Genomic DNA, 27,819 nt, shown 5'->3' with positions numbered 1-27,819 from the left:
GGTACACAGCTGGAATAGTGGACTGGACTCAAGCAGAACTAAAAGCAATGGATAGGCAGACCAGAAAAATAATGACAATGAATCATGCCCTTCATCCACGCAGTGACATTGATAGACTTTATCTACCAAGGCAAATAGGTGGGCGTGGAATGCTACAAGTACATCAGATGGTTGAAGAAGAAAAAATGGCTTTGGAAGAATATCTGAAGAACAATGATGAAGATGCACTGAAATTAGTATATCAGGAAGGCTTACTAACTACTGGAGAGACCAAACTGGCCTACAAGAAAGACCAAATGAAGAACAGAATAGAGGCATGGGAAGACAAAGCACTACATGGCCAATACATGAAAAAAATAGCTGGGAAAGCAGATAATAATAAAACCTGGCAATGGCTAAGAGCAGGAAAATTGAAGAAAGAGACCGAGGGACTAATTCTGGCTGCACAAGACCAAGCCTTAAGGACAAATGCATACAAAGTCAAAATTGAGAAGACAGCAACAGACAGTAAGTGCCGCCTATGCAAAGAAGCTGAAGAAACAGTGGACCACTTGGTAAGCTGTTGCAAGAAGATTGCACAGACTGATTACAAGCAGCGGCATGACAAAGTAGCAACAATGGTGCATTGGAAGATCTGCAAAAAATATCATTTGCCTGTAAGCAAAAACTGGTGGGATCATAAAATAGAGAAAGTCATAGAAAATGATAAAATTAAACTGCTCTGGGACTTCAGAATTCAAACAGACAAGCACCTGCAACATAACACCCCAGACTTAACAATTGTCGATAAGAAAGACAAAAAAGTCTGGATAGTGGACGTGGCAGTGCCTGGAGATAGCAGAATAGAAGAGAAAGAACTGGAGAAGATAACAAAATACAAAGACCTACAAATAGAAATAGAAAGACTGTGGCAAAAGCAAGCAAGGGTAGTACCAATAGTCATAGGCTCCTTGGGTGCAATCCCAAAACAACTGGAGCACCACTTGAACACCATTGGCATTGACAAATTTGCTATTAGTCAATTGCAAAAGGCGGCCTTATTAGGAACTGCTTCCATCCTGCGACGATATCTGTAATACCATCAAACATCCACATCTGCCTATCCCAGGTCCTGGGTAAGGACTCGATAGGTAGACAAAATGCCAAATCCAGCTGAACATCTGGCTGACTGTGCGATGATCGATAATAATAATAATAAATTGGAAGGGACCTTGGAAGTCATCTAGTCCAACCCCCTGCTCAGGCAGGAAACCCTATACCATTTTAGACAAATGGCTGTTCAGTCTCTTCTTAAAAACTTCCAGTGTTGGAGCATTCACCGCTTCTGGAGGCAGGTTGTTCCACTGGTTAATTGTTCTAACTGTCAGGAAGTTTCTCCTTAGTTCTAGGTTGCTTCTGTCTTGGTTAGTTTCCACCCATTGCTTCTTGTCCTGCCTTCAGGCGCTTTGGAAAATAGCTTGACTCCCTCTTCTTTGTGGTAGCCCCTGAGATATTGGAACACAGCTATCATGACCCCCTCGTCCTTCTCTTTGTTAAACTAGACATACCCAAGTCCAGCAACCATTCCTTATATGTTTTAGCCTCCAGTCCCCTAATCATCTTTGTTGCTCTTCTCTGTACTCTTTCTAGAGCAGTGGTTCTCAACCTGTGGGTCGGGACCCCATTTGGGGTCAAATGATCATTTCACGGGGGTCACCAAACAAGGCTGTCCGCCATTTTTCCCCTTTTCTTTGGCCACGCCCCTGTCACCCGGTGATGTATAAGTGGTTGGGGGTCACCACAACATGGGGAACTGTATTATGGGGTCGCGGCATTAGAAAGGTTGAGAACCACTGTTCTAGAGTCTCAACATCTTTTTTACATCGTGGTGACCAAAACTGGATGCAGTATTCCAAGTGTGGCCTAGGCATTGTAAAGTGGTATTAATACTTCACGTGATCTTGATTCTATCCCTCTGTTAATGCAGCCTAGCACTGTGTTGGCTTTTTGGCAGCTGCAGCACACTGCTGGCTCATATTTAAGTGATTGTCCTACTAGGACTCCGAGATCCCTCTCACAGTTACTACTATTGAACAAGGTACCCCCTATACTATACCTGTACATTTGGTTTTTCTTGCCTAAATGTAGAACCTTACTTTTTTCACCATTGAATTTCATTTTGTTAGATAGAGCCCAGTGTTCAAGTCTGTCCAGATCCTCCTGTATCCTAAGCCTGTCTTCTGGAGTGTTGGCTATTCCTGCCAGCTTGCTGTCATCTGCAAATTTGATGAGTTCTATCCCCTCATCCAGATCATTGATGAAGATGTTGAAGAGCACTGGGCCCAGAACAGAGCCCTGGGGCACCCCACTACACACTTCCCTCCATGTAGATGCAGTTCCATTGAGGACCACATGTTGAGTATGGCCGGTCAGCCAGCTATGGATCCATCTGGTGGTGATGCTATCTAACCCACATTTTTCTATCTTATCAAGTAGTAGGTTGTGGTCTACTTTGTCAAATGCCTTACTGAAGTCTAAGTAAATTATATCCACAGCATTCCTCTGGTCCACTAATTTTGTCACTTGGTCAAAGAATGCAATAAGATTTGTCTGGCATGATCTGTTTTTGACAAACCCGTGTTGGCTTTTAGTAATGACTTTGTTTGCCTCTAGGTGTTCGCTGATTCCTTGTTTGATTATCTTTTTCAGAATCTTCCCAGCTATTGAGGTCAGGCTGATAAGTCTGTAATTTCCTGGGTCTTTTTTTTTTTCCTTTTTTGAAGATGGGATCTACATCAGCTCTTTTCCAGTCTTCTGGTAGTTCCCCAGTGCTCCAGGATCTTTGAAAAATACAGTTCAGTGGTTCTGAGATCACATCTGCCAGTTCCTTAAGAACCTTGGGGTGTAATTCATCTGGTCCTGGTGATTTGCACTCGTCTAGGCTGGACAGGTGTTCACTTACCATTTTCTTGCCTATCTTAACTTGTATTTCTATTTTGCTTTTTATGACACTATTTTTGATAGGTTGGTCTGTTTTTTCCCTTTGTGTAAAGACAGATGCAAAAAAAGGAGTTAAATAGTTCTGCTTTCTCCCTGTTGCTTGTCACCTTCTTGCCACTTCCACCCACTAATGGACCAATCGTTTCCTTCACTCTTTTCTTGTTCTTTACATGTTGAAAGAAGCTTTTTTTTGTTATTTTTGACTTTGGTTGCAAGCCTTAGTTCATTAGTTAATTTCCCTCATTTCATTATAAGATAATTAATGTTACTAAAATACACATGTTATTCCAGAATTTAGCTTTTTACTTCATTAACTGATATATTCTGTTTCTCATCCTAGTAACTCCTCATTTACTAACAAAATGTCCTTCATTGTCGCAAATCTATTTCCATATAACAATTAAAGCTATAATCTAACAGTAGTTTTAATTCCTCCTATAAATCTAAATCCTAAATATTAAATCAATCATTGTGTCTAAAAAACTGCTTAACCCATTAGATGGCTTTCTAGATCCCATTTTAAATCTAACTCTGCTTTTCTTTTTGTGCCAGGCCGTTTTCCATGCCAGTACTTTTAAAACCTCAGATGTATCTCCCTTCATTCCTACACCTGTTATTTGAGTCAAGGGAGAACATCCAGTTATCAATCTTTCAAAAGAACTGATCCCTTTATAGTTCTTAGGTTGTTGCCCTAATAGTTCAAATCTCCATGTTTGGTTTGACGTATTTATCATCAGTTCAGTCTGATCCTTTTCTTCTTCTTGGAGTTCCATCTAGGTAGAATAAAAGGTCATATCCGGTGTTGTAATTGTTGTTTGGTTATTTAAATTGTCTGAATTCTAAATGTAGTGTGTTTGTTGATCAGTTCCTGTTACTTTTGGGGTTACAGGTACTGTAGTTACAATCAGTGTTTGAATATCAAAGTTCTCTGCATTGTTGGGTTGTTGTGTAGAATTCTCTTTGATGTCAAGTCCAGCAGTGTGCTGCAGCTGCCAAAAAGGCCAACACAGTGCTAGGCTGCATTAACAGAGGGATAGAATCAAGATCACGTGAAGTATTAATACCACTCTTCAATACCTTGGTAAGGCCACACTTGGAATACTGCATCCAGTTTTGGTCACCACGATGTAAAAAAGATGTTGAGACTCTAGAAAGAGTACAGAGAAGAGCAACAAAGATGATTAGGGGACTGGAGGCTAAAACATATACGGAACGGTTGCGAGAATTGGGTATGTCTAGTTTAACGAAGAGAAGGACAAGGGGGGACATGATAGCAGTATTCCAATATCTCGGGCTGCCATAAAGAAGAGGGAATCAAGCTATTTTCCAAAGCACCTGAAGGCAGGACAAGAAGCAACGGGTGGAAACTAATCAAGGAGAGAAGCAACCTAGAACTAAGGAGAAACTTCCTGACAGTGCGAACAATTAATCAGTGGAACAGCTTGCCTCCAGAAGCAGTAAATGCTCCAACACTGGAAGTTTTTAAGAAGAGACTGGACAGCCATTTGTCCGAAATGGTGTAGGGTTTCCTGCCTGAGCAGGGGGTTGGACTAGATGACCTCCAAGGTCCCTTCCAACTTTACTACTATTACAAGTTGTTCCTCTTCTGTTTTTTTTTTTTTTTTTTTGGCTTTGTAGGTTGATCAATTGGAGTCTGGGGTTCAATATGCAGTTTTATGAAAATATCCTTGGCTTTCACTTTTAATTCATTAGGTCAGTAGCATCAAGGATTTTTTCAAGGATAAGTTTATAGTTAAGTTGTGGATAAAGTTCCTCCATTTCCATGGTGATTAGAAATAGTCCTTTAGTGGAGGCTATGTTTAATGAGAGTCAGGCAAAGAAAAATTTCAATTGCTATGCCAGGTTTTGCCACAAGGTGTCCCTAGCAGACCACAAAATCTTTCCCCAGATGCCAAATAGCCTTTTATTCAGTCAAAAAAACCAGAAAAAAGGATGTTTTCCAAAATTAATAGTTAAAAGGATGTTAAGTCTCTATAATAGAAAGTTTTGGAACCTCAAGGTATCCACAAGACAAAAATCCAGCTATTTAGTTATTGAAGTTAGTTATTTTTTCCTTTTCTTTCCAAAGTTTAAATTCCCAAGTATGCAAACGCCGCTGAATTGAGAGTGGGGAAGGGGTTTCAAGTAGCTTTCACAGGAAAGTATTTAGGGTAAAAGGGAGGTAAAGAAGATTCTCACCCAAATCCATGGTGCTTCGTTATGCTTAGTTGTTATTTTGGCTTTCAGCTGGTGCGACTTGATGATCGGCCATATTAATGGCCGATCTTTCCTTTGTCGGTCCTGCGGAGCTGCCTCGGATCAAACGGAGGGGCTACCACCCCTCCACGATTTAACAAGGGTCCTCCTCAATTGTGGTCGCCCCTCCAGGGCGACTTTCTACCCTTTCCAGGGTCTTCTGACAGAGAGAAACTGAGTGGAGGAGAGAGAGCTGTCCCCGTGAGTTCGAAGGCGCCGCGATCCGGAACCGGAAGCCTAGCTCTAGTAATTTCATTGTCTTCTTATAAGAATTGTTTTGTTGTGGTAGATTTGTGTTTTTAATTTGCCATTGCGTCTTCTGGTGATGAGGATATTCAGGAAGGATAGTGTGTTGTTTTCTTTACGATTTATGCTGACTCCTAAGAGTTGCGATCCTGTGGGGATTTCTCTAATTTATTGGTATGTTTATCCTTCAAACTGAAAGTAGATAGTAAGGTAAAGGTTGATGAGATCCATGATTCTGGATATTTAGATCTTAGCATATTTAGTTATATTATGTATATTATACATCCTGCCACTGGATTGCTTTGCTTGTTCTGGATCTATGGATGTAAAGAGTGCATGTAGCTTTATCAAATTGCTTAAAGTTAGCCTTATCAAATAGCTTAACAAACAGATTTTGATAAATAGCAAAAAGTAAGGTTAGCCAATGGATAATTGTAGGGATTAAAATAAAAATCATTAAAAGTTTGCCATATAAATCTCATTTATCTCTTCTTGCATACATTTTTAATGCTTTATTAAATGATATTATTAGTGTAGTTCAAAATCAGATATTTACTATTTATTTTTCAAAATAACATACTTTGATATACAGACATTATATAGATTATTTTACTTCAGAACTACAGATAAATCTTTTTCACTTTAATTGGAACATATATTGAACCAATATCAAAACTATATTTTCAGACAGGATGAAAGGATCTCAAAATTGGTATTCTGTGTAACCAAGAGGAAAGAAATTTACTGTGGCACAAAAAAACCCCAAACTTCAAATATGAAATGTCAAATCCTCATATGATGTTGCCAACTCAGCTCCCATTAATGTATATTACTGGGATCTGAGTTGGCCGCAACATATGAGGATTTTGAAGTCATGAAAATCTTACATTTTTGGTTTGTTTTATATAATTCTTACATAATCAGTTTGTTTTCATTTTTTGTAATTTTAATCTGCTTTTATTTTTATAATTGATTGGATATTATATATTTTTATTACACTGTAAGTTGCTCAGAGTTGCCTTAAACCATGGGATTGGCAGATAATAGTAATAATAATAATTAATAATAATAATAATCCTCCAGTGAGGCACTACCTTGACATGGTTGTGGGGCTTGTGTACTCTGAGGAAGATGAGAGCTATACCAGAGGTTCAACCATACTGGACAGGTCTCATCAGAGGAGTCAGACAAAGAGTGTCTCTCCCATAAAAAATGTGGTGAGACATAAATTTCAGAATACCATACCGGCTCGGATATCACCCGGGTTAACAAACTCCGCTCTAGATGTTGGAGTTCCTGGATATCTGATGAAAAAATGGGTTACAGGACTCAGAACTGTTGGCTGAGTAACCAGGGCCAGCAACTGCAGAATTACTGGAAGAAAAGATGTTTATCCGTCGCAAATACACAGTGATTGAAAACAAAGAAATAATGATCTGTTATTGCAGATCAAGTCCAACAAGAAGAGAATATCTAAAACGAATGCACCAGTTTTGGAAAGAACAACATCCAGAATCAGAAATAACAGAACAGAGACTAGCAGATCAACGCCAATTTATTTATATGAAATAAAGTATTCACAGAAACAGAATTGGACAAATTGCAAAGGTTTACCCAGGGCAAAGAAATCAAAGCCTTGCCAGACGTAATTCAGAATGTAGAGGCAAACCAGGGGGAGTTGGCAGTGAAGGAATCCAGCAGAGATATACAACTGTTCTCATTTGAAAACCAGGCACCTCTTCCTCAGGAAGAACAAAACCCTCTAACTAAAGAAATAAAATAATTGAAATGAAGAATAACTGAGCAGCTAGAACAGCACAAAAACAACAGAATAAGGCTGCCTGCATTGAAGCTAGCACAAGCCTTAAAAGATGCAAATACTGCAGTATCAAGTATAAGCAAGAAACAAACCAACTAATGTACAGCACAGCTGCAGTTATAACCGAATACCTGGGATGCAAAATCAACAAAGAAGAAAAACAAACAAACAATGCACCACAAAAAGGGAAATTTAGGCTAGAAAATAAGATCAACAAATTAAGATCACATGCAAGCAAGCTAGAACAGATGAAAGAAAAGAAGCTGAAGAACAAGAAGACCAAAGAATACCTAATCAAGAAATACCACTTAGAAACAAGGAAGATCAAAGAAGCACTGGAAATAATAAAGCAGTAAATAACAGCTATAGCCAGGAAAATCAGTAGATAGAAGCTCGAACTGCAAATTATAAGCAGAACCTCCAATTTCAATCCAATCAGAAATGTTTCTACCAATCCATCAATGGAGAAACTGCAATGAATCAGTCAGTACCTGATAAGGAAGAAACAGTGCAGTTCTGGAAGCAGATACAGAATAACCCAAAGAAATACAACGATGCAGTTTGGTTAAAAGAGGTGGATGCAAATAAAACAGAAGTTGAAATGAAAGAACTAGTAATAGCAACAAAAATGGTAGAAAAAAGAGCAAGGGAAATCAAAAATTGGTCAGCACCAGGTGAAGATGAACTGCATGGGTTTTGGTTGAAACATCTAACTGTTCTATACCCACTCATTGCCAAGCAGTTCAACAATATACTACAAGGAGGAGAAACTGAAAAGTGGCTAACAACTGGGAAAACCTACCTAATAATGAAAAATCCAGCAAAAGGGGCAACACCAGGCAACTACAGGCCAATTACCTGCTTACCAACAACTTTCAAATTACTAACTGGGGTGGTAGCTGATGCAGTACAACAGCATCTAGTTGAAAACAATCTCTTTCCACCTGAGCAGAAAGGAAACCGCCCCAATAGCAGAGGAACAAAAGATCAACTCCTAATAGACAAAATGATCTTGGAAAACTGCAAGAAAAGGAAGACAACCTGAATGTGGCATGGATTGACTACAAAAAGGCATTTGACTCTCTGCCACATGACTGGATAATCAAGTGCCTAGAAATAACAGGAGTCAGTAGAAACATCAGAAAATTTGTGCAAAGATCAATGGCACAATGGAAGACACAGTTGCAGATCAATGGTGAGAGACTGGGAGAGGTTAATATCAAGAGAGGAATATTTCAAGGAGATTCATTATCACCATTACTATTTGTTATTGCACTGTTTCCTCTGTCAACAATACTGAATAACTCAGGACATGGCTATCAAACATCAAAAACATCTGCCAGACTATCCCACCTCCTTTATATGGATGATCTGAAGCTGTATGGAAAAACATCATCTGAAATAGAATCGCTGCTCAACACTGTCCGTATATATAGCCAAGATATTGTAATGGAGTTTGGCTTGGACAAATGTGCCACACTTACTATCAAACAAGGAAACATAGTGAAAACTGAAGGAATCAAGATGCCCCACGAAAATAACATTAAGAGTCTGGATGAGGAAGAGTACTACAAATACTTGGGTATCCTTCAAGCTGACAACATCAAGCACACTGAAATCAAGAAAAAGATTAGAGGTGAATACATCAAGAGAGTGAAGAAAATCTTAAAATCCAAACTCAATGGAGGAAATACCATAAAGGCAATCAACACCTGGGCAATCCCAGTCATTAGGTACACAGCTGGAATAGTGGACTGGACTCAAGCAGAACTAAAAACAATGGATAGGAAGACCAGAAAAATAATGACAATGAATCATGCCCTTCATCCACGCAGTGACATTGACAGACTTTATCTACAAAGGCAAATAGGTGGGCGTGGAATGCTGCAAGTACATCAGATGGTTGAAGAAGAAAAAATGGCTTTGGAAGAATATCTGAAGGATAGTGATGAAGATGCACTGAAATTAGTATATCAGGAAGGCTTACTGACTACTGGAGAGACCAAACTGGCCTACAGGAAAGACCAAATGAAGAACAGAATAGAGGCATGGGAAGACAAAGCACTACATGGCCAGTACATTAAAAAAAAAAATAGCTAGGAAAGGAGATAATAACAAGACCTGGCAATGGCTAAGAGCAGGAAAATTGAAGAAAGAGACCGAGGGACTAATTCTGGCTACACAAGACCAAACCTTAAGGACAAATGTATATAAAGTCAAAATTGAGAAGACAGCAATAGACAGTAAGTGCCACCTATACAAATATGCTGAAGAAACTGTGGACCACCTGGTAAGCTGCTGCAAGAAGATCACACAGACTGACTACAAGCAGCGGCATAACAAAGTAGCAACAATGGTGCATTGGAAGATCTGCAAGAAATATTATTTGCCTGTAAGCAAGAACTGATGGGATCATAAAATAGAGAAAGTCATAGAAAATGATAAAGTTAAACTGCTCTGGGACTTCAGAATTCAAACAGACAAGCACCTGCAACATAACACCCCGGACTTAACAATTGTTGATAAGAAAGACAAAAAAGTCTGGATAGTGGACGTGGCAGTGCCTGGAGATAGCAGAATAGACAAGAAAGAACTGGAGAAGATAACAAAATACAAAGACCTACAAATAGAAATAGAAAGACTGTGGCAAAAGCAAGCAAGAGTAGTACCAATAGTAATAGGTGCCTTGGGTGCATTCCCAAAACAACTGGAGCACCACTTGGACACCATTGGCATTGACAAATTTGCCATTAGTCAATTGCAAAAGGCGGCCTTACTAGGAACTGCCTCCATCCTGGGACGATATCTGTAATACCATCAAACATCCACATCTGCCTATCCCAGGTCCTCGGTAAGAACTCAATAGGTAGACAAAATGCCAAATCCAGTCTGAATATCTGGCTGACTGTGCGATGATCCATAATAATAATAATAATAATGTGTAATGACTGTGAAAAGACATCTTCTATACTTGAAAACATAGGAAAGGGATTAAAAGTAAAAATTAAAATATAGAATATATAGTTATTCTCACCTCATATAGTTATGAGTTATGCTCAGCACATCAAACATGGACATAGGTTTTGGCTGGTATGAATTCTTGTGCCTATTATAATATTCTTGTTCCTATATAATATATATTATTATTACTATGGTTTTTTTATATAGTCAGCCAGATGTTCAGACTGGATTTGGCATTTTGTCCACATACAAGTTTTTCTCAAGGATATGAGAAGGCAGTTATTGGTGTTTGATGGTATTACAGATATTGTTGCATGACATAACCTGTTCCAAGTAAAGCTGCCTTTTGCAATTGACTGATGATAATTCAGTCAGTGCAGATAGTATTCAAGTGGTGCTCCAGTTGTTTTGGATTGATCCAAGGTGCCTATTACTATTGCTTTCTTTTACCCTAGTCATTTTATTTCTATTTGCAGATCTTTGTATTTCATTATATTCTCCAGTTCTTTCTGTTCTATTATGCTATCTCTGGAGAAGATAACAAAATACAAAGACCTACAAATAGAAATAGAAAGACTGTGGCAAAAGCAAGCAAGAGTAGTACCAATAGTAATAGGTGCCTTGGGTGCATTCCCAAAACAACTGGAGCACCGCTTGGACACCATTGGCATTGACAAATTTGCCAGACTTTTTTGTCTTTCTTGTGGACAGTTGTTAAGTCTGGGGTATCATGTGGCAGGTGCCTCTCTCTTCAGTAGTCACTAAGGCCTTCTGGTATACTAGCTTCAGTGTATCTTCTTCACTGTCCTTCAGATATTCTTCCAATGTTCTTTTTTTCTTCAACCATGTGATGTGCTTGCAACATTCCACACCTACCTATTTTCATTGATAGAGTCTATTAATATTATTGCATGGATTAAGGGTGTGAGACATCATTATTATTATATACATAACAAGTGAAATCTAGTAGTAGATTTTATCAGCATTGCTTCAGCAAAACCTTTGAATACGCTTTTTGCTGGATAGTATGGAATCTGATATGATATCCTACTCTTGTCTATGTGACATCTATTTTCAAGGGATTGGGGAATATGTGAAAAATACACTGGGAATTGTATGTACAGAACAAAGGTTTCAATCTGAAATCTGACAATGTTAATATTTTCCGAATGATTTACTACAAAAATTGTACCTCACACCTTTTATCATTTCCCACTGCCCATAATTGTGATCTATCCAAATGTAACTGACTGGCCATTGTGAATGACAGACAGATCCTAGGTTCTGATCAGAATAACAGAGGTGGGAGTCATCTTGGAGGTCTTCTAGTCCAACACACCCTTCCCCCCATTCAAGCAGGAAACCCTATAACATTCCAAACAAATGGTTGTCCCAATTCCAAAAGAAACAAATGGTGTGGCCCATTTAAAAATGATATTTGCATATTTCTAAATCTGATTTTGCTCTTTTTCCTCAATCTTTGGCTGAACATAATCTGATTTTTATATTCAAAACCTTTATATCCAACATACAAAGATCTTTATATTCTAAATCTTCAAGAAAGAGTTCAACATTTCATTGCTTTTCCTATAGGGGAAAAAAATGACAAGTTTTTTTGGTAAATTACATTTTAATAGCTACTGATTGTTTCTAACACAATTATTTAAAATTTGACTTAGATATCTAAATCAGGCAATGTAGCACATGCAGCACCAGAAATCTTGTTGTATACTCATATAAGTATAATGATAAATGGTTGAAATAATTTGGAAATTTCATGTTTCCTGAATGCATGTTCAAACCAAGATGTATTCTTATATTAAAATCTGTATGTTTTATAACTTAATAGTTCAGTCCTACTCAAATAAAATGCATACAAACATGTGGTTAAGGATAACCATACAGAAAATATATGTTTGGGAATAATATGTCACAAAATTAATTATTTTAGTTGCAAATGTGCAAAAGAATAAATGTGCATTCCAAATGCATCTTAAGGGAGATCCATGCCTGAAAACATATAAATTTTTTCTGTTGATGTTTTTAAAAGATTTAGCAAAGTAACGTGGAAATAGGCTGAAACAAAGCAATCGAACAGTCCTAGGCTGAAATTGGAGTGCTTCGACATCAAAACACTCAACTGTTCTAATGTCTTAATGGCTGAAGCCCAGCAGGACAGAAATGAAGTTGAAGGAATGTGAATGTTTTCCTGCCCTTTTTCATTTGTTAAAAATCTTTCCCTTGGATGCAATCGGAAAGGATATATTTAAGTATGTTGTCAAGCTGATATAATTGTATTTTGGTTTAGGGGTGAGACGGAGGATTTGAATTGCTCTGTGGAGGCCAATTCAACTTGTTTGGACTGTCCAAAATATCCTATCCTATCCTTTTCAAAATATCCTAACCTAACTTCTTATCTTTCCTGCCCTTCAGATTTGAACTTCTGTTTGTAGCTTTACAATTCTGTAACCCCTGTTCAGCAGTATGAGAAATGAAGCAAAGCACAAAATTAGCCTCTGTACTTAGCATTTCCTTCCTGTAAATGAAGCCACACAAATGTTCAAGACATTAATGTTCTGCTTCATGTGGAAAGCAATTATCCCTGAGGAAAGCCAGCACCACAATGGGATACACTGGCCCCATAAAGCCCGTATGTCTCTGACCAAATACTGCGACATGACTTTTCATCCAAGCCACCACTGTTGAATATGCAGTTTTGTAATGTAATAGAACAAATGGGATTCCCCACACAAGTACCCTCATGCAGTGCAAGCCTATTTTATATTCTGAGATCCAGCTGTTTTTATGCTCCTTTTTCCTTGATGTTCTATTCAGACATCCCCTTCTAATGTTTTACAGGTTTTGGGTTTTTTAAAGAAAAAGTTCAGAGGTATCTGTTGGGCAAGTACCTAATGAGGCCTTGGCAAAACTTAAAAACAAAGGCCCAAGCAACCTTACTCTCTTGACTAACTCTAAATAAGTAATAGCTATAAAACATTCTTGGCTAAGAGTTTAGGGAATGTGGAATTTATTTTACCAATTGTGAGAAGAAAATCCATTCATTTTGTGATATAAAGGCTTACTGTAAGAATGGCAGCAATATTAATTTTCATTTCTCTTTAGCTTCATCCCAGGGGCATGGTAAACAAGTACTGTAAATGATCCCCAGCAACTCTTTTCCCAGTTCCTTTAGCCTGTTTTCATTTTTTTATCAGTTCTTTCACTTTCAACAGATTTCCTTCTAGTTTGTCAAAGTAATTCTTGAGTTTTAGATACTATAAATATGAGCAGAAGTGCTATATTTATTGAAACGTAGAAAAGTATTATAATTAAAATAGCATTAATGATGCCATTGTTTACTTTTACTGCTGCTTTGTATATTGGTTTCATTGAAAATGATATTGCCCAAATACACGCATCCAGAATTATTCTGTATCAATCCAGGTTAATATTAAAATTAGTGTTGCAGCAAAGTGAAGTAATAATAAATAAAGTTTAACATGCATAAATATTTCAATCTGTAAAGAATTCATAAGCTTTCTGGTTGTTTTCCTCTAGTTAGTCAGTTTAGATAGATAGATAGATAGATAGATAGATAGATAGATAGATAGATAGATAGATAGATAGATAGATAGACAGACAGACAGACAGACAGACAGACAGACAGACAGACAGACAGACAGACAGACAATTTATTTTACAGATATATTGATACATGGAAGAGAAACCACCCTGGGAAACTTAAGGCTATATATTAGATTGCGTAATCAAAAAATTTGAGAAGATAAAGTCCAAGCACCTCTGTATTATTGCCAATAACATTATGTGGATGTGTTCATGAAATCTCAGATGCTGAGCTTAGCTCAACAGAGACTTCACCTCAATTTTCTCCTCCTACTTTACATGCTTCACTTTTCAAGCTGTCGCTGTTGGTTCCTTCAGAAGTAGCCAGGTTTTATTCAGTATTTTTAAAAAATCCATTTTCATTAGTAAAATATGCTTCGTTAAAACAAAAAAATATGAAAACAAAGTTTATTTTTCAGTAAAGATAGGAATCCTTATGAATGTATTCACATTCATTGTTAGAACTTTTTTCTTATGAGTTCCTCATAAGTAGATATAAAAGTGATTCTCTATATCAGTGATGGCGAACCTTTTAGAGACCGAGTGCCCAAAAACTGGCCCTGCCCCTGCTCCACCCCTTGTCCTGCCCCCACTCTGCTCTCACCCCGTCTGCCCACAGGGCCACTGACCGCCTCCAGGGCCTGCTGCAGATCGCCCAACAGCATCATGGCAGCCACGCCCTCTGCCCGCACCCCGCAGCATGAACTGAGCACGATGGGGATGAGGGCAGAGTCTTGTCTACTCTGTCTGGCTTCCATGTCCTTGGCTGCACTGCTCCGCGTGGGCCACACTGGGGGGTGACTCTCCTCCAGGGGACCTGCTGGTGAAGAGGGGCTTGTGGGGGAGGCAAGGCTGGGGCAATGGCACATGTGCCCACAGAGAGGGCTCCGAGTGCCACCACTGCTCTTTACTGTATAATAATGTTTCTCCAAGTGTGGTTTGAGAATCTGGGAGTCTCCCAAGAGCCTCTCATGAATTGGCAAAATATTTACCAGCCTATATTTAAAAATAATCCCATCGAACATTCACAAGAAGCAGTAATGGCAGTGGAAATATTGACAATATATCGCAAGGGTCTCCAAACCTGGCAATTTTAAGACTTTGGCTGGCTGGGGAATTCTGGGAGTTGAAGTCCACAATTCTTAAAGTTGCCAAGTTTGCAGATCCTTAATATAACCCATAATAACAAAAACTCTTGAGGTGCTCTATAATTTTTAAAAGTGGGAAAGGGTCTTGAGAGAAACACTGTTTTATGCTAGTGAGTTTGTTTTATACAGATGTGTGACAATTTGATCTGTTTTATGGTAGGTTTGTTGTTGTTTTTTTAAAACTTAATTTCCACAGTTTTTCATAAATGTAACATAAATAATTTGAGATTATTTGGGGAAAGTTACAAGCCATGAATAAATGCTGAGACCAAGAGAGTATTTGAATGTTATGTCGCTTTGTTTGCATTTCTTCCTGAAAGCCAATAAAAAATGCAGGTTACTTACACTTCCATTTACAATAGCAGCCCTATTCTTAATTAAAATTATTAAACAGTTGATATATTAGGGCTATATGGGGTAATTATATAAGATTTTATGAGGAATTGCTTTTGTTGCAAAAATCTAGCTATCACTTTTTTGGGGGGCAAGTATGCTGACATTAACTAAAGAGGCAGTTATGTTCTTGCTTATTTCCTAATAAAAACTTTGTTAGAGGTAATCAACAATTATTTGAACCGGTAACATTAGCAGCAATGTACCATTAATTGTATCTCTTCAGAAAATTGTAAGGTGGCTGCAAGAAAAAATGTAGACTAAGCAATACAAAACCTTAAGAATAAAAAGGAAAACATAATTTTCAAAAGAGTGTAAAAAGACAGGAAAATAATCTTCAATAAACATTATTGAACATTATTAGCAATGATGGGCTCAGAAAACAAATATCCATTCAAAAATTCATATTTACTTTCTCATTACCTTTAAAGCCTTATGGCACAGGGGCAAATTAGCTATAGGACATCTTTGCCTAAGGACATCTACCTCTCCTACCCGGTAAGATAGGATGGGGACGCTTATAGTCCCTTCCCCAAATTTTGCCATCCAATGGGAGCTAGGAAGCATGTCTTTTCTGCGGACAACCCCTGCCCTTTGGAGCATTCTCACCCCCAAAGATCGCAAGCCCTCTACCCTCCTAGTTTTCCATAAACCTTTGAAGACCTGGCTTTCCTCTCAAGTGCTGGGATAAGAGGAGGTGATTTTTATCATTTTTTTAAATAAATATTTTATTAGATTTTGTACGGGTAGGGAAAGGATAGGGTAAATACAGATATGGGAAGGGGTAGGAATAAGGAATTGAGGATAGTGTAGGGGAAGGTACAATAATGAGGTTACTCCTAACAATAATCTCATGCTTTAACAAGCAAACTACCATCCGGATATACATATTGAGTAAACATAGTTTATATAATACTAAACAATTATAATGAGTAGAGTTGGCTATAATATAATTAGAAATTAATAAGTAAATACAATTTCTCTAGGTAGATAACCTTAATTAATAAAATATCAACTAATTCTGACTGTCGCCACTAGTATTTAAAATCACTAATAATAACACTATTATTAACATAGAAGATAGAGCTTAGTAAAAAACCTAAAACCATATATTCTATTTAATTTCAAGCTCTTTTCTCATTCTATTGTATTTCTAACCATTGATAAAAAATTTCCCAAGTTCTAAAGTAAATTGAATCTTCTTTCTCTTTCATCTACAAGGTTAATCTATCCATTTCTGCACATTCTAAAATTTTGGTAATTATAATCTCATCAGATGGTAGATTTTCATTTTTCCAGAATTGGGCAAATACTATTCTTACAGCTGTTAAAACATGTAGTATTAAATAATCATTCACTTTACCATAATTAGGTTCTAATATTCCTAGCAAAAATAATTCCGGTTTAAATTCTACCTATATTTTCATCATCTTTTCCAGCCATCTATGAATCTTAGACCAATATTTCTTTGTGTTAGGGCATGTCCACCAGGCATGGTAGTAGGTATCTGGCTTTTGTGTACATATCTAACAAGTATTTGATACATTTTTAAACATTTTCGCTAATCAAACTGGTGTCATATGCCATCTATAAAACATTTTATATAAGTTTTCTTTATATGAGGCTGCTTTAGTAAGTTTAATGTTTTTATCCCAAAGTTTTTGCCAGTGTTCTAAGTCTATAGAATATCCAAAATTATTTGCCCATACTATCATTGTTTCTTTTATTTGTTCTTCTTTTTATCATTTTAATGTGTTTAGTTTTATAGTTTTAATATGGCTTTTATGCTGTTTTAATTTTTGATTGGGAGCTGCCCAGAGCTGGTTATGAGATGAGCAGCGATATAAATGTTTTAAATAAATAAATCGGAGCAGTTTGCCTGCTACTTTAAACTTGAAGGGTTTTTTCTCCCTCTTAAGGAAACAATATCAAGATTCTCCTGAAATATCTTTAAATTTTAACAAGAAGCTACACTCCTACTGAGTTTAAAATAGAAGATTGGTCTGTTTTAATCAGTGAGTAAAATTTATCTGTATTCCATGGTTGTTTTAGGAGGTCCTAGTGTTTCATTTACAGTAGCATACTGATATATAGGACTATGCATATTTTCTCATATCTTGCTATCAGTAAGCATACTGAGTAGTATGGTCTAAACATTCATTCATGTATTAATAAAAACTGCACTCAATTCAATATGTATTAATAAACATATTGTAATATATCCAAAAGCTGAGATTCAGAGAAGAGAGCAGGGACTCTAAAAGAAATGGAGATGCAGAATTCACAAGTTAAATGGATAAGTCAGCCCAAGACATTTTGTTGCCTTAGAACAGCAAATGGCATCTCACTATCAGCCACTCAAGTTGAGGGACTCATTCAAAAACACAAAGAATGGAAAGGAATGGACTTTGTAAGTGCAGCATTGTTAACACAGGTGTATTAAATTTATACATTTGCATCTATCCAATAAACTCAGGCAGTTTACAAATAAAAACCATAAAATCTATAGAAAAATAGACACATTTTAAAACAAAGATAAAAAGATAAAAGGACAGAGGGAGCACCCTTAAGCCACCAACCACCCCCAGATTTACATGTCAGATACTAGCTGACAGAGCCAGGTCTTAACGCTCCTCCAAAAGGTAGAAAAGTGGGGGCCCATCTTGCCTAACGGGGCAAGATGTTCCATAGGTCAGGGGTGAGGGCAGAGAAAGCTCTCTTCCTTGACTCTGCTAGTCTAACCAAAAAGGATGCATTGATCAATGGTATTGAAAGCTGCCAAAAGGGTTAAGAAGAGCCAAGATGGATGTACTACCAGAACCAGTACTATTTCTGTCTGATATCCAGGCTTGAATCCTCTCAGGAAGTAGTACAGATAATTTATTAATCCAGGAACTCATGGAGCTATAATACCATCATCTACTCAACCACCTTCCATAAAAAGGGAAAGTGAGAAATAGACAATTTTTCTGAATTATCTATAACCGTGGGGTCCAGAAATGGTTTCTTAAGAAGATGATGAACCAATGCCACTTTAAAAGGACCCACTCCCTCAAGGATAAGTTAATCATTGCTTAGACTCACCCATGTGTCATCTCCAGCCTTGACCAGCCAGGAGAGGCATATATTTAGTTCATAGGTGGATGTGTTTACAGTCCCAAGGACTCTATTATTTTTCATTGTCTTATAATGCACTTCAAAAGCAACAATTACTGGCCTATTAGGTTGGTAGTGTTTCTGTTTAAATAAGACAAATTGAACTTGAGAAATAGCTGCTAAATTGATGATCACACCTCTGTATAAATGATGAGAGGGAAAGAGAGAGATCACTGAAAATAAGATGGAAATTTTTAATATACAGGTTGATTAACAGTTATTTTTAATTATTTCCACATTTTAATTTTTTCTAAATCAAACAAATAGGAAAAAACAGTCTTCTTGTTGAGCTCTGGAGATGATCTAAGTGTGCACTTGATTAGTTTTTATTAATGAAATTAAATGATGCTTTTTGTCTCCAGAAACTAATGCAAACAAAATCCATTTATCACCCTGGCAGTAGTTCCTGCAACAAAGTTAATGACCACTACTGTTCTACTATCAAACCAGTCAGAAATCATGCTTTTTTTGCAGAAAAGCCAAATCCTGCACTCAATCATTGTCGACATAAAAATACTCTGGACTGGAAACTAAAGCAACCTGGCCATTATCTTTAAATGCATCTCGGAAATGGTTTTCTTTGTGTTTAGAACAACCCTTTTATGGTTAGTCTAGGAAGGTGGCATTCTTTGCAGCATGAAATAGCTGAAAATTCTTGTCAAGGAAGAAGTTCCTGCTTAAGTGCTTTATGTGTGTATGGGGCAGGGATAGATGGACAGATAGATTAGATAGTAAGAGATATATAATTTATTTCCCAAAAGTGTAATGGCACTTATTTCTTATATCACTTTTTTTGTGTAGAGTGACTCATCTAATAGAATTTCTTCCTTGCTTCTCTTTTCAATTCAGAGACATACTTAAATCAAATCTTCAGTGACAATTCACTCTGTGCCAAAAAGCTTTCAAAAGCACTCAATGTTAGCAAGGTATTTGGGAAGTAGCATTGTTCTGAACCAGAAATCTGAACCTTTTGTCATTCTCCCACTTTGCCAGTCTGGTGGTTTTCATTCTTCGTAGTGACTTTGTTTTCAGGAAGAGCAAAAATCCTGCTGCTTTTTGTTGTTGTTGTTGTTGTAGTGACATGTCTCACAAATTCTAATTCAAGATATCTTGGTGATAACTATAACAAAGCAGAATAATATTTATATAATCTCATGTCAAATTGAGTCTGCATAGTTCACTTATGATTAAAGGCTTCCCCTTGTTTATTTAACAAGTTTGATTGCATTTCTTGAGAATTATAAAAAAAAAAAATCACATTGCTGACCTGACCAAACAAATTCCGGTTTGTGACTATTCTAGATTCTAGAACTAGATGTTCTCTTCCAAACCAAAAAAAAAAAAATGTAGCTTTTTTAAAGTGTGCATTTAATTGTGATAATACAGTGAAAATATAATAATGGCAATATTTATTTCAATCCAGTTAAGGCAGATGTAGCGTTTCCCCCTTTGGCTTTTAAAAATGAAGATAGCAGTTCTCTGGTTTAAAGTTCTGCATCAAGGTTTTGTTGCTTTAAGCTTGAAGTAGTTTATCTACTGAAATCTGTAAGGAGATTAATTTCAAGTATAGCTGATATTGCTGTGTAATGCAGAATAAATCATGTATGTAATAGTAGTTGCATGTAACTAATCCACCCAATTTTTAGCTGTTGTATCATTAGCTTTATATATCTGTCATAGCATTAGTCTCTTTTCATTATTTTTTAGACACTATAGAAGACAGCCATAATAATTTATAACAATAAAAATCAGAAGTCTGACAGCATTTTTTCTAACTAACAAATTATATTGAAAAGGATAAGCTTTTGTGAGCTGCAAATAAAATAATTTTTTAAATAAATTTGTTGGTTAGAAAAGATGCTTCTAGACACTGTTTTTTCCCCAATAATTTTTGTTTCTCTTTTTTTTTGTGAGATGCCCTATTAGAATTGCTTATGTAGATTTTAAAGAAAAGGAAGACTATTTCAGAATCACAAATAATCAATATGGACATATAGATTTCAGTAACTTTCTTTAATGATACAATTAATGACTTCTTAAAGAAGCATGGTAAAACATTTATCTTTACAATCTAACGCTAGGGACAGTAGCTACCAGTGTCATGTGCTAAAACCTTTGCACATTTAGCAGCTTTACCCATTTATTATTTCAATTTCAGTTCTATTCACTTGGTTGGAACAGAAAATTGTTCACCTGATTGAAAAAGTTCGTAGTCAAAAATAAGAAGGTCACCCAAATGCACTATAGACTTTTTTCAGAGCTTCAGATTGAATGCACAAAGATTTTTTTTCAAATGTCTTGTAAATGGAGATGTCCAAATGGTATGCATATCCACAATACTGAGATAAATTGAGTTTATGTTTTAACAAAGTAGTGTCTTGAAAGAAGAGTATTGATTTATCTGATCATTTTAAATACTGACACATACTATGAATGGACTCTCCCCATGTCTTTTCCTGAGATAGTTGCTTTCTTGAAAAGATCCTGATGCACAAGAAAACCATTTTTAATTATTCATTTAGCTGGGGATATAAAGCAAAATCTCTCCCAAAATCCAATTCCCAAAGAATAATCACAACCAATGCTCAAAGATAGCAGCTAACAAAAAGGAGTAATCCATAGGTCTGATAATTGGGTGGGTCACAATACTTGTACCCCTCATGCTAGAAATTAAGGAGTAACAATAAATGTCTGTACTGGCAATTCCTTTTATAGAACTTTCAACAATGAAATATTAACTTTTGATACTTACTATGTTGCTCAGTTAATTTGATCTGCACTTACTGTGTACATTTTCCTTTTATAATTCTTGGGTACTGTCTATCAAATGCCATTCACTTTTGCATATTACAAAACATACTTTTAGAGGTTTTTGTGTAAGTTGTTTGGAAGAATATTTTCTATGTCGGACAGATTGTATATTTTTCTGGGAGCAAGTATATATGCTTGTTTTAAAATCTTTTTACAAGATTTCAGGAAAATGTAATAGTAATATAGGAAAGCTAAATAAAATAATGCCATCAAGGTAACATGATTTATTTCACTGCATGATCTTTGTTGGCTTAAAACTCTGATTCCATTTAAATAAAGCTTCCCTTCATAGTCACTATGAACTTTGCTTTATATTACAGCCTACACATCCAATTTATATGAAGGGAATCATTCTGATTTTAAAGAGTTTTTTAAATAGACTGTTTCTCTTTTATGGACATACACATATCCCACTTTCACACATAATTATTTCATTTGTATAGTGCCTGTAATTTATGATCATTCATAATATAAATTTCTTTTTACTGGATAGTCATTGTCCTTCACTTAATATGATCTTGACCTGCATCTGAGTCATTGTCAAGAAAAAGCAACAGCAAATGGATAAATGCTGCTTATATCTGACTGTTTAGATCACATACGCTTGTTTTCTTAAGATCTGGATGACACAAGTTCCTAACCAGCTCCTGCTGACTTAAAGCTTGCTTTATTTTCCTGGCCACAATGCAAGGTGAGTTATGAGGGTAACTTTATGTTAAACTCATGCTTCCCTCAGTAGAAGAACAATTAGAACCTGTTTTTCTCTGAAGAAATGCAATTGCTTATGCACTGTGATTTCCTGTTGGTTTGGATGGATAATTCAGATTTATTAGTGTACCAATTTTTCTTAAACTAGTGAGACTATAAAATCCAATAATAGGTCACTATTATTATTGTCATTCATTGCATATTCAGCCAGATGTTTAAAGCAGATTTGGCATTTTTATACATTTTGCCCATCTTGTGTTTGATGTTGTTAAAGCTATTGCTGCAGGATGTAAGCTGTTTCAAGTAAAGCTGCCTTTTGCAATTATTATTATGGTTTGTTGATTAGACTGTATTTGACATTTTTATCCACCTATTCAGTCCTTCCCAAGGACCTGGGATAGGTAGATGTTGATATTTGATGGTGTTAGATCTGTCGCAAGATGTAAGCTATTCTAAGTAAAGCTGCCTTTTGCAATTCATTGATGGTGAATTTGTCATTCAAGTAGTGCTCCAGTTGTTTTGGGATTGCATCCAAGGCATCTATCAATCAGAATAGAGCTGGAAGGGATCTTGGAGGTCTTCTAGTCCAACCCCCTGCTCAAGCAGGAGAGCTTATACCATTTCAGATAAGTGGCTGTCCAGTCTTTTCTTAAAATCCTCCAGTGATGAATCACCCACAACATCTGAAGGCAAGCTGTTCCACTAGTTAATTGTCCTCACTGTTAGGAAGTTTCTCCTTAATTCCAGGTTGCTTCTCTCCTTGAGTAGTTTCTATCCATTGTTTCTTGTCTTGTCTTCTGGTGCTTTGGAAAATAAGTTCTTTGTGGCAGCCCCTCAAATACTGGAATACTGCTATCATGTCACCCCTAGTTCTTCTTTTCTCTAGACTGGCCATACTCAATTCCTGCAACTGTTCTTCATGTGCTTTTGTCTCCTGGCCCTTAATCATCTTTGTTGCTCTTCTTTGCACATTTTCCAAAGTCTTGACATCTTTTTTGTAATGTGGTGACCAAAACTGGATGCCGTATTCTAGGTTTGGTCTTACTAAGAATTTATAAAGCGGTACTAATATTTCACATGATTTTGATTCTATGCCTCTGTTTATATAACCAAGGATTGTATTAGTTTTTTTGGCTGCCGCTGCATACTGCTGACTCATGTATAAGTGATTGTCCACTAGGACTCCAAGGTCCCTCTCACAGTTTCTATTTTTGAGCCAAATTTCACCTAATCTGTACTTGTAGCTTTGGTTTTTTCTGCCTAGGTGTAAAACCTTACTTTTCTCCACATTAAATGGGATAGAGCCCATAGCTCAGGTCTATCAAGATCTTTTGGAATCCTAAGCTTATCTGCTGGTGTGTTGGCTATTCCTGCCTAATATAGAACCTTGTGGTACCCCACTGCTTCCTTCCTTCCATGTAGATGTAATACCATTAAGGACTACTCATTGAGTACAGTTTGCCAGCCAGTTACAAATTCATCTGGTGGTGATTTTGTCTATCCCACAGTTTTCTAGTTTACCAAGGAATAGGTCATGGTCTACTTTGTCAAATGCCTTGCTGAAGTCTAAGTATACTATATCCATAGCATTTTGCTGATCTACTAATTTAGACACTCTGTCAGAGAATGAAATAAGATTGGTTTAGTAGTGCTGGCTACTAGTAATAACTTTATTTGTTTCTAGATGTTCACAGATATGGGTTTTTAAAATTATTTTTTCCAGTATCTTCCCAGTATTGATGTTAGGCTGATTGGTCTGTAGTTTCCTGGGTCTGTTTTTTTTTTCCTTTTTTCCTTTTTTGAAGATGGGAACCACATCATCTCTTTTCCAATCCTCTGGTACTCCCCAGTGCTCCAGGAATTTTTAAATATATAATACAATGGTTCTGGGATAACATCTGCCAGCTACTTCAGAACTCTGGGATGTAGTCCGTCAGGTCCTGGTGATTTATATTAAGAAAGATCAGACAGATGTTCTCTCACCATTTGCTTGCTTATTTTAATTTTTATTTCTAGTCTGTCTTTTATAGTTATGTTTTTGGTAGGTTGGGCTATAGTTTCTTTTTGTGTGAAAACTGATGCAAAGAAAGAGTTAGGCAGCTCTGCTATCTCTGTACTGCCAGTTACATTCTTGCCATCTTCTCTCTTTAGTGGCGCAATTGCCTTCTTGACTTTTTTCTTGTTATTTATATGTTGAAATAAACTTTATTATTATCTTTGACTTTTGTTGCAAGTCTTTGTTCATTCTGAGCCTTTGCCTTCCTGACTTAATCTGTGATGACCCAGGGCACAGCACAGAGGCAATGCAGTCAGCTGGCAATTTAAACAGTTCTTTTATTGCTCCAAATTTTCCCAAAATGCTCCCAGGTTTGCTGACAAGCCTCCAACAAAAGAACACCCACACCCCTTCAGCTGACTTTGGCTGAAAGTAGGTTCAAATACAGTCTGCTTAGCATAAGAAAGTACTCAAGGCCATAGAGATAACAAGGAAGAAAACATAAACTTAACAAGTCTGTTTGAATCCTAGCTTACTTGAGCAGTTTTGAAAAGAGAGAATCCGAAATACAGTCCGATGTCTTTAAACATTCAAGTAACGTGGTCAGTCAATCCAATAGTTCGAATTTCCAGGTTTCCAAACAGAAGTCACAGAACAAGAGATTAGTCACAATATACAACACTCCAAGAATCAGCATTTGTTCCCGACAAATGCCCCTCCCCACAGCGTCTCCTTAAATCTCAATCTTCCTTGTGGAGAAGGGTAGGACGCTCTCCTCCCAAGTAATTGAGCCTACCCGCGTTGTTCCCTCCTTCTCTCCACTCTCCGTGCTCTAGGATCAGGTGGGGATGGCCCTTGCTCATCACCTCTCCTCTCCTGTTCCAATCCTGAAGGGCCCTGGCCTGCCTCGCCCTACTTTTCCCCACATTCCTCTGAAGCCACAGACCCCTCTCCCTCAGCCTCCAAAGAGTCCCGTTCCAGTTTATTTTCCTCCGCAGATTCAGGCTCAGACGGAGGCATGACATAATCTTTGCAGATTTGGACTATCTGCTGATATTCTGCCTTTGTTATTCATCAGAAAGATCTTTGTGCAGCCATGCTGATTTCTTCTTGGATTTCTTGTTTGGTTTTTTTTTAAGTGGTATTATGTTGGACTGGGATTTATGATCATATTTTTCAGAGTTTCCCATGCTTCTTGAGTTGTTTTCCCCTTTAGGATTTTTATCCATGGAATTTTTCTTAGGCTCTCTCTGAGTTCGTTAATATCAGCTCTTTTAAAGTTAAAGAGACTGGTTGGATTATATGCTATTGATTGTGTTTGCATTATGTTGAATTCCAATATGACATGGTTACTCTCGCCCAAGGTTCCAGCATCATCAACTCCCTTTATCACTTCTTCTTTATTAGGGTCAATATTGCTTTTCCTCTACTTCCCTCTACTTTTTGGATGACAAAGTTGTCAACTAAGATGGTTAGGAATCTGTTCGATCTCCCACTTGTTGCAGAGTTTGTCTCCAGTTGATATCAGGGTAGTTAAAGTTTCCCATTACTATTGTGGAATGTTTCCTACATACATTTGTTAATTGATTAGCAAAAAGTTCATCTATTTCTTCTGTTTTGTTGAGTCACCTGTAGTATATGCCAATAGCAATGCATTTTTCCCTTTTATATTGACCTATTACTATTGTTATTACCTTTGCTTTCTTTTGTACAGTCATTCTATTTCTATTTGCAGGTCTTTGTATTTTGTTATTTTCTATTATCATTAGCCATACTGTAAATGATTGCTAATTATATTTACTAAAAATATAGATTCTGTCTTTGCCTTCTTGATTAACAATCTTTTACTCTATTTTGTGTGTATTTTCTCTTCGCAGTGCCACCTTGGGCCTTAATAGCCATAGCCATAGTTGCCATCTTATTAGTCCTTACCTGCTGTTTCTGTCTGTGTAAGAAATGCTTGTTCAAAAAGAAAAACAAGAAGAAGGGCAAGGAGAAGGGAGGAAAGAATGCAATTAACATGAAAGATGTAAAAGATTTAGGCAAGAACTTGAAAGATCAGGTAAAGTATATACCGTGTTCTTAAATTTATACTGTATTTGAATATTTAAATGCATAGACTGAGAGGAAGAGATAAGCTATTATGTACTGTATTGAAAATTGACTAGTTGCGAGTATTACAATGGAAACTTTCTATCATTCTATTCTCTTGATCAGCACCCTTAATTTGAGTTTGGGCTGCTACAGGTACAGCTCCTAGATGTTTTCAGATTTGTAGCTCAGGTTCAGTTTACTAGGTGTACTAAGTTTACAACACATAATAGATGTTGATATTTCTGAGAAGGAGTTCACAACATAATAACCAAGATGGCTGAGTTATCTGTCATCTCACAAAACTACACTGAGATCTCCCCCAAGATAATGTTTTATTTATTTATTTGGTCTAAAATTTTGCAGGATCATTGAGTTTAGTAAGATTTTGGTAATCTTTTGATAATCTTGACAAAGCTGAAACACCAGATAAGAACACCAAAATTGGCCATCAGGTTGCTTAAGAGTTTGTGATTACTAGTTAAAATTTCATGACATTTGAGGTGATTTAAGAATATTTAGCCATCATATTGTATGCTAGAATCCACTGTCTGAAATGGATGCCAACCAGTGCACAACCAAGAAAAGTATTATTATATTGATTATCTGCTATTAAGGCAGTGTTGACTCTTAGCAAACCTATAGAAAAAATTTGTTCATGTTATGCCCCTAACCTGGTCCTTCAAGTCTTCCAGAGGTGTACCCATTACCACTGTATCTGAGTCTGTCCACCTTCTTGCTCATCTTTCTCTTCTTTTCTTTCTTTGACCTGTCCCAACATAAGAACCTTCTCCAGAGAGCTAGGTTTTTACATAATATATCCAAAGTATGATAATTTGAGCCTGATCATTTGTGCTTTGAGTGAGAACTCTAGATTGATTTATTCTTGTATATGCATATATAATTAGAAATAAGAACCACCAAATTAATATCTAGAGCACAAATAAAAGATAATCTGTTATTCCTTCTATAGAATGTTCTTCTGGCTCCTTAAGCCTACTTGTATTAAGATTATTGGGACTGCCATTTCTTTATCACAAATTAACCTCAGCCCATCTTATTAACATCAAAACATGAATAAGGCTTTTTGGTCAGACAATTTAATTTTTTTCATTTCTTTTCGAAGCAATTATTGCCAAATACTAGAATATGAAAAGTTAAAATTACTCCTCTTATATCAAATTTTCATTATCTGATGAAAGAAGAAGAGTATGAAGAATAGCTTTTCATTGATACCATTATCTGTAATCAATTTATATCACTGCTTTATAAATAAAGAGTAGCCCTTAAGTTATGTATATTGCTAGTTACTGATAAATTCTATTGTGGGTACTACATAAGTGTCCTTTAACAACAGAACCCTTCCTCCCAGTGAAATGGGAATGTTGGTGTCATGGAAATGCATCTTTTTGATTTGTCAAGCAAGAATGTGCAGAATTTTCCAGAAAACAAAAATGCTCTATAAATTCAATAAAGCCGGTATTCTAAAGGAGAGTTATTGCAATGGAAGAACAAATGAATAGCACCTAAAGAAAGGTGAACTAACCCACATGAAGAAGTTAGAATTAAAATTTCTTTGATAGTTTTGGTATATTCTTGTAATAAGCACTTCTTGCTTCAGGAGGACAGAA

General features: G+C 36.7%; 1 protein-coding gene across 7 annotated transcripts in view; it reads left to right on the top strand.

The window, feature by feature from the left end:
• Positions 1-27,819, top strand: part of SYT1 (synaptotagmin 1) — a 359,166-nt gene that overhangs the window by 294,842 nt on the left and 36,505 nt on the right. For all 7 annotated transcript variants that reach the window (XM_039355193.1, XM_039355200.1, XM_039355245.1 and 4 more), the window contains one exon: positions 25,975-26,159. In XM_039355193.1, coding sequence (XP_039211127.1) covers positions 25,975-26,159 — 185 coding nt within the window. The remainder of the gene's footprint in view (positions 1-25,974; positions 26,160-27,819) is intronic.

The sequence above is a fragment of the Crotalus tigris genome, unplaced genomic scaffold, assembly GCF_016545835.1.
Source record: "Crotalus tigris isolate CLP2741 ecotype Arizona unplaced genomic scaffold, ASM1654583v1 scf7180000017571.3126492, whole genome shotgun sequence".
In the NCBI taxonomy this organism is placed as follows: domain Eukaryota; kingdom Metazoa; phylum Chordata; class Lepidosauria; order Squamata; family Viperidae; genus Crotalus; species Crotalus tigris.
The sequence above is the reverse complement of the archived record's forward strand: the minus strand, read 5'-3'. Positions and strand labels throughout refer to the sequence as shown.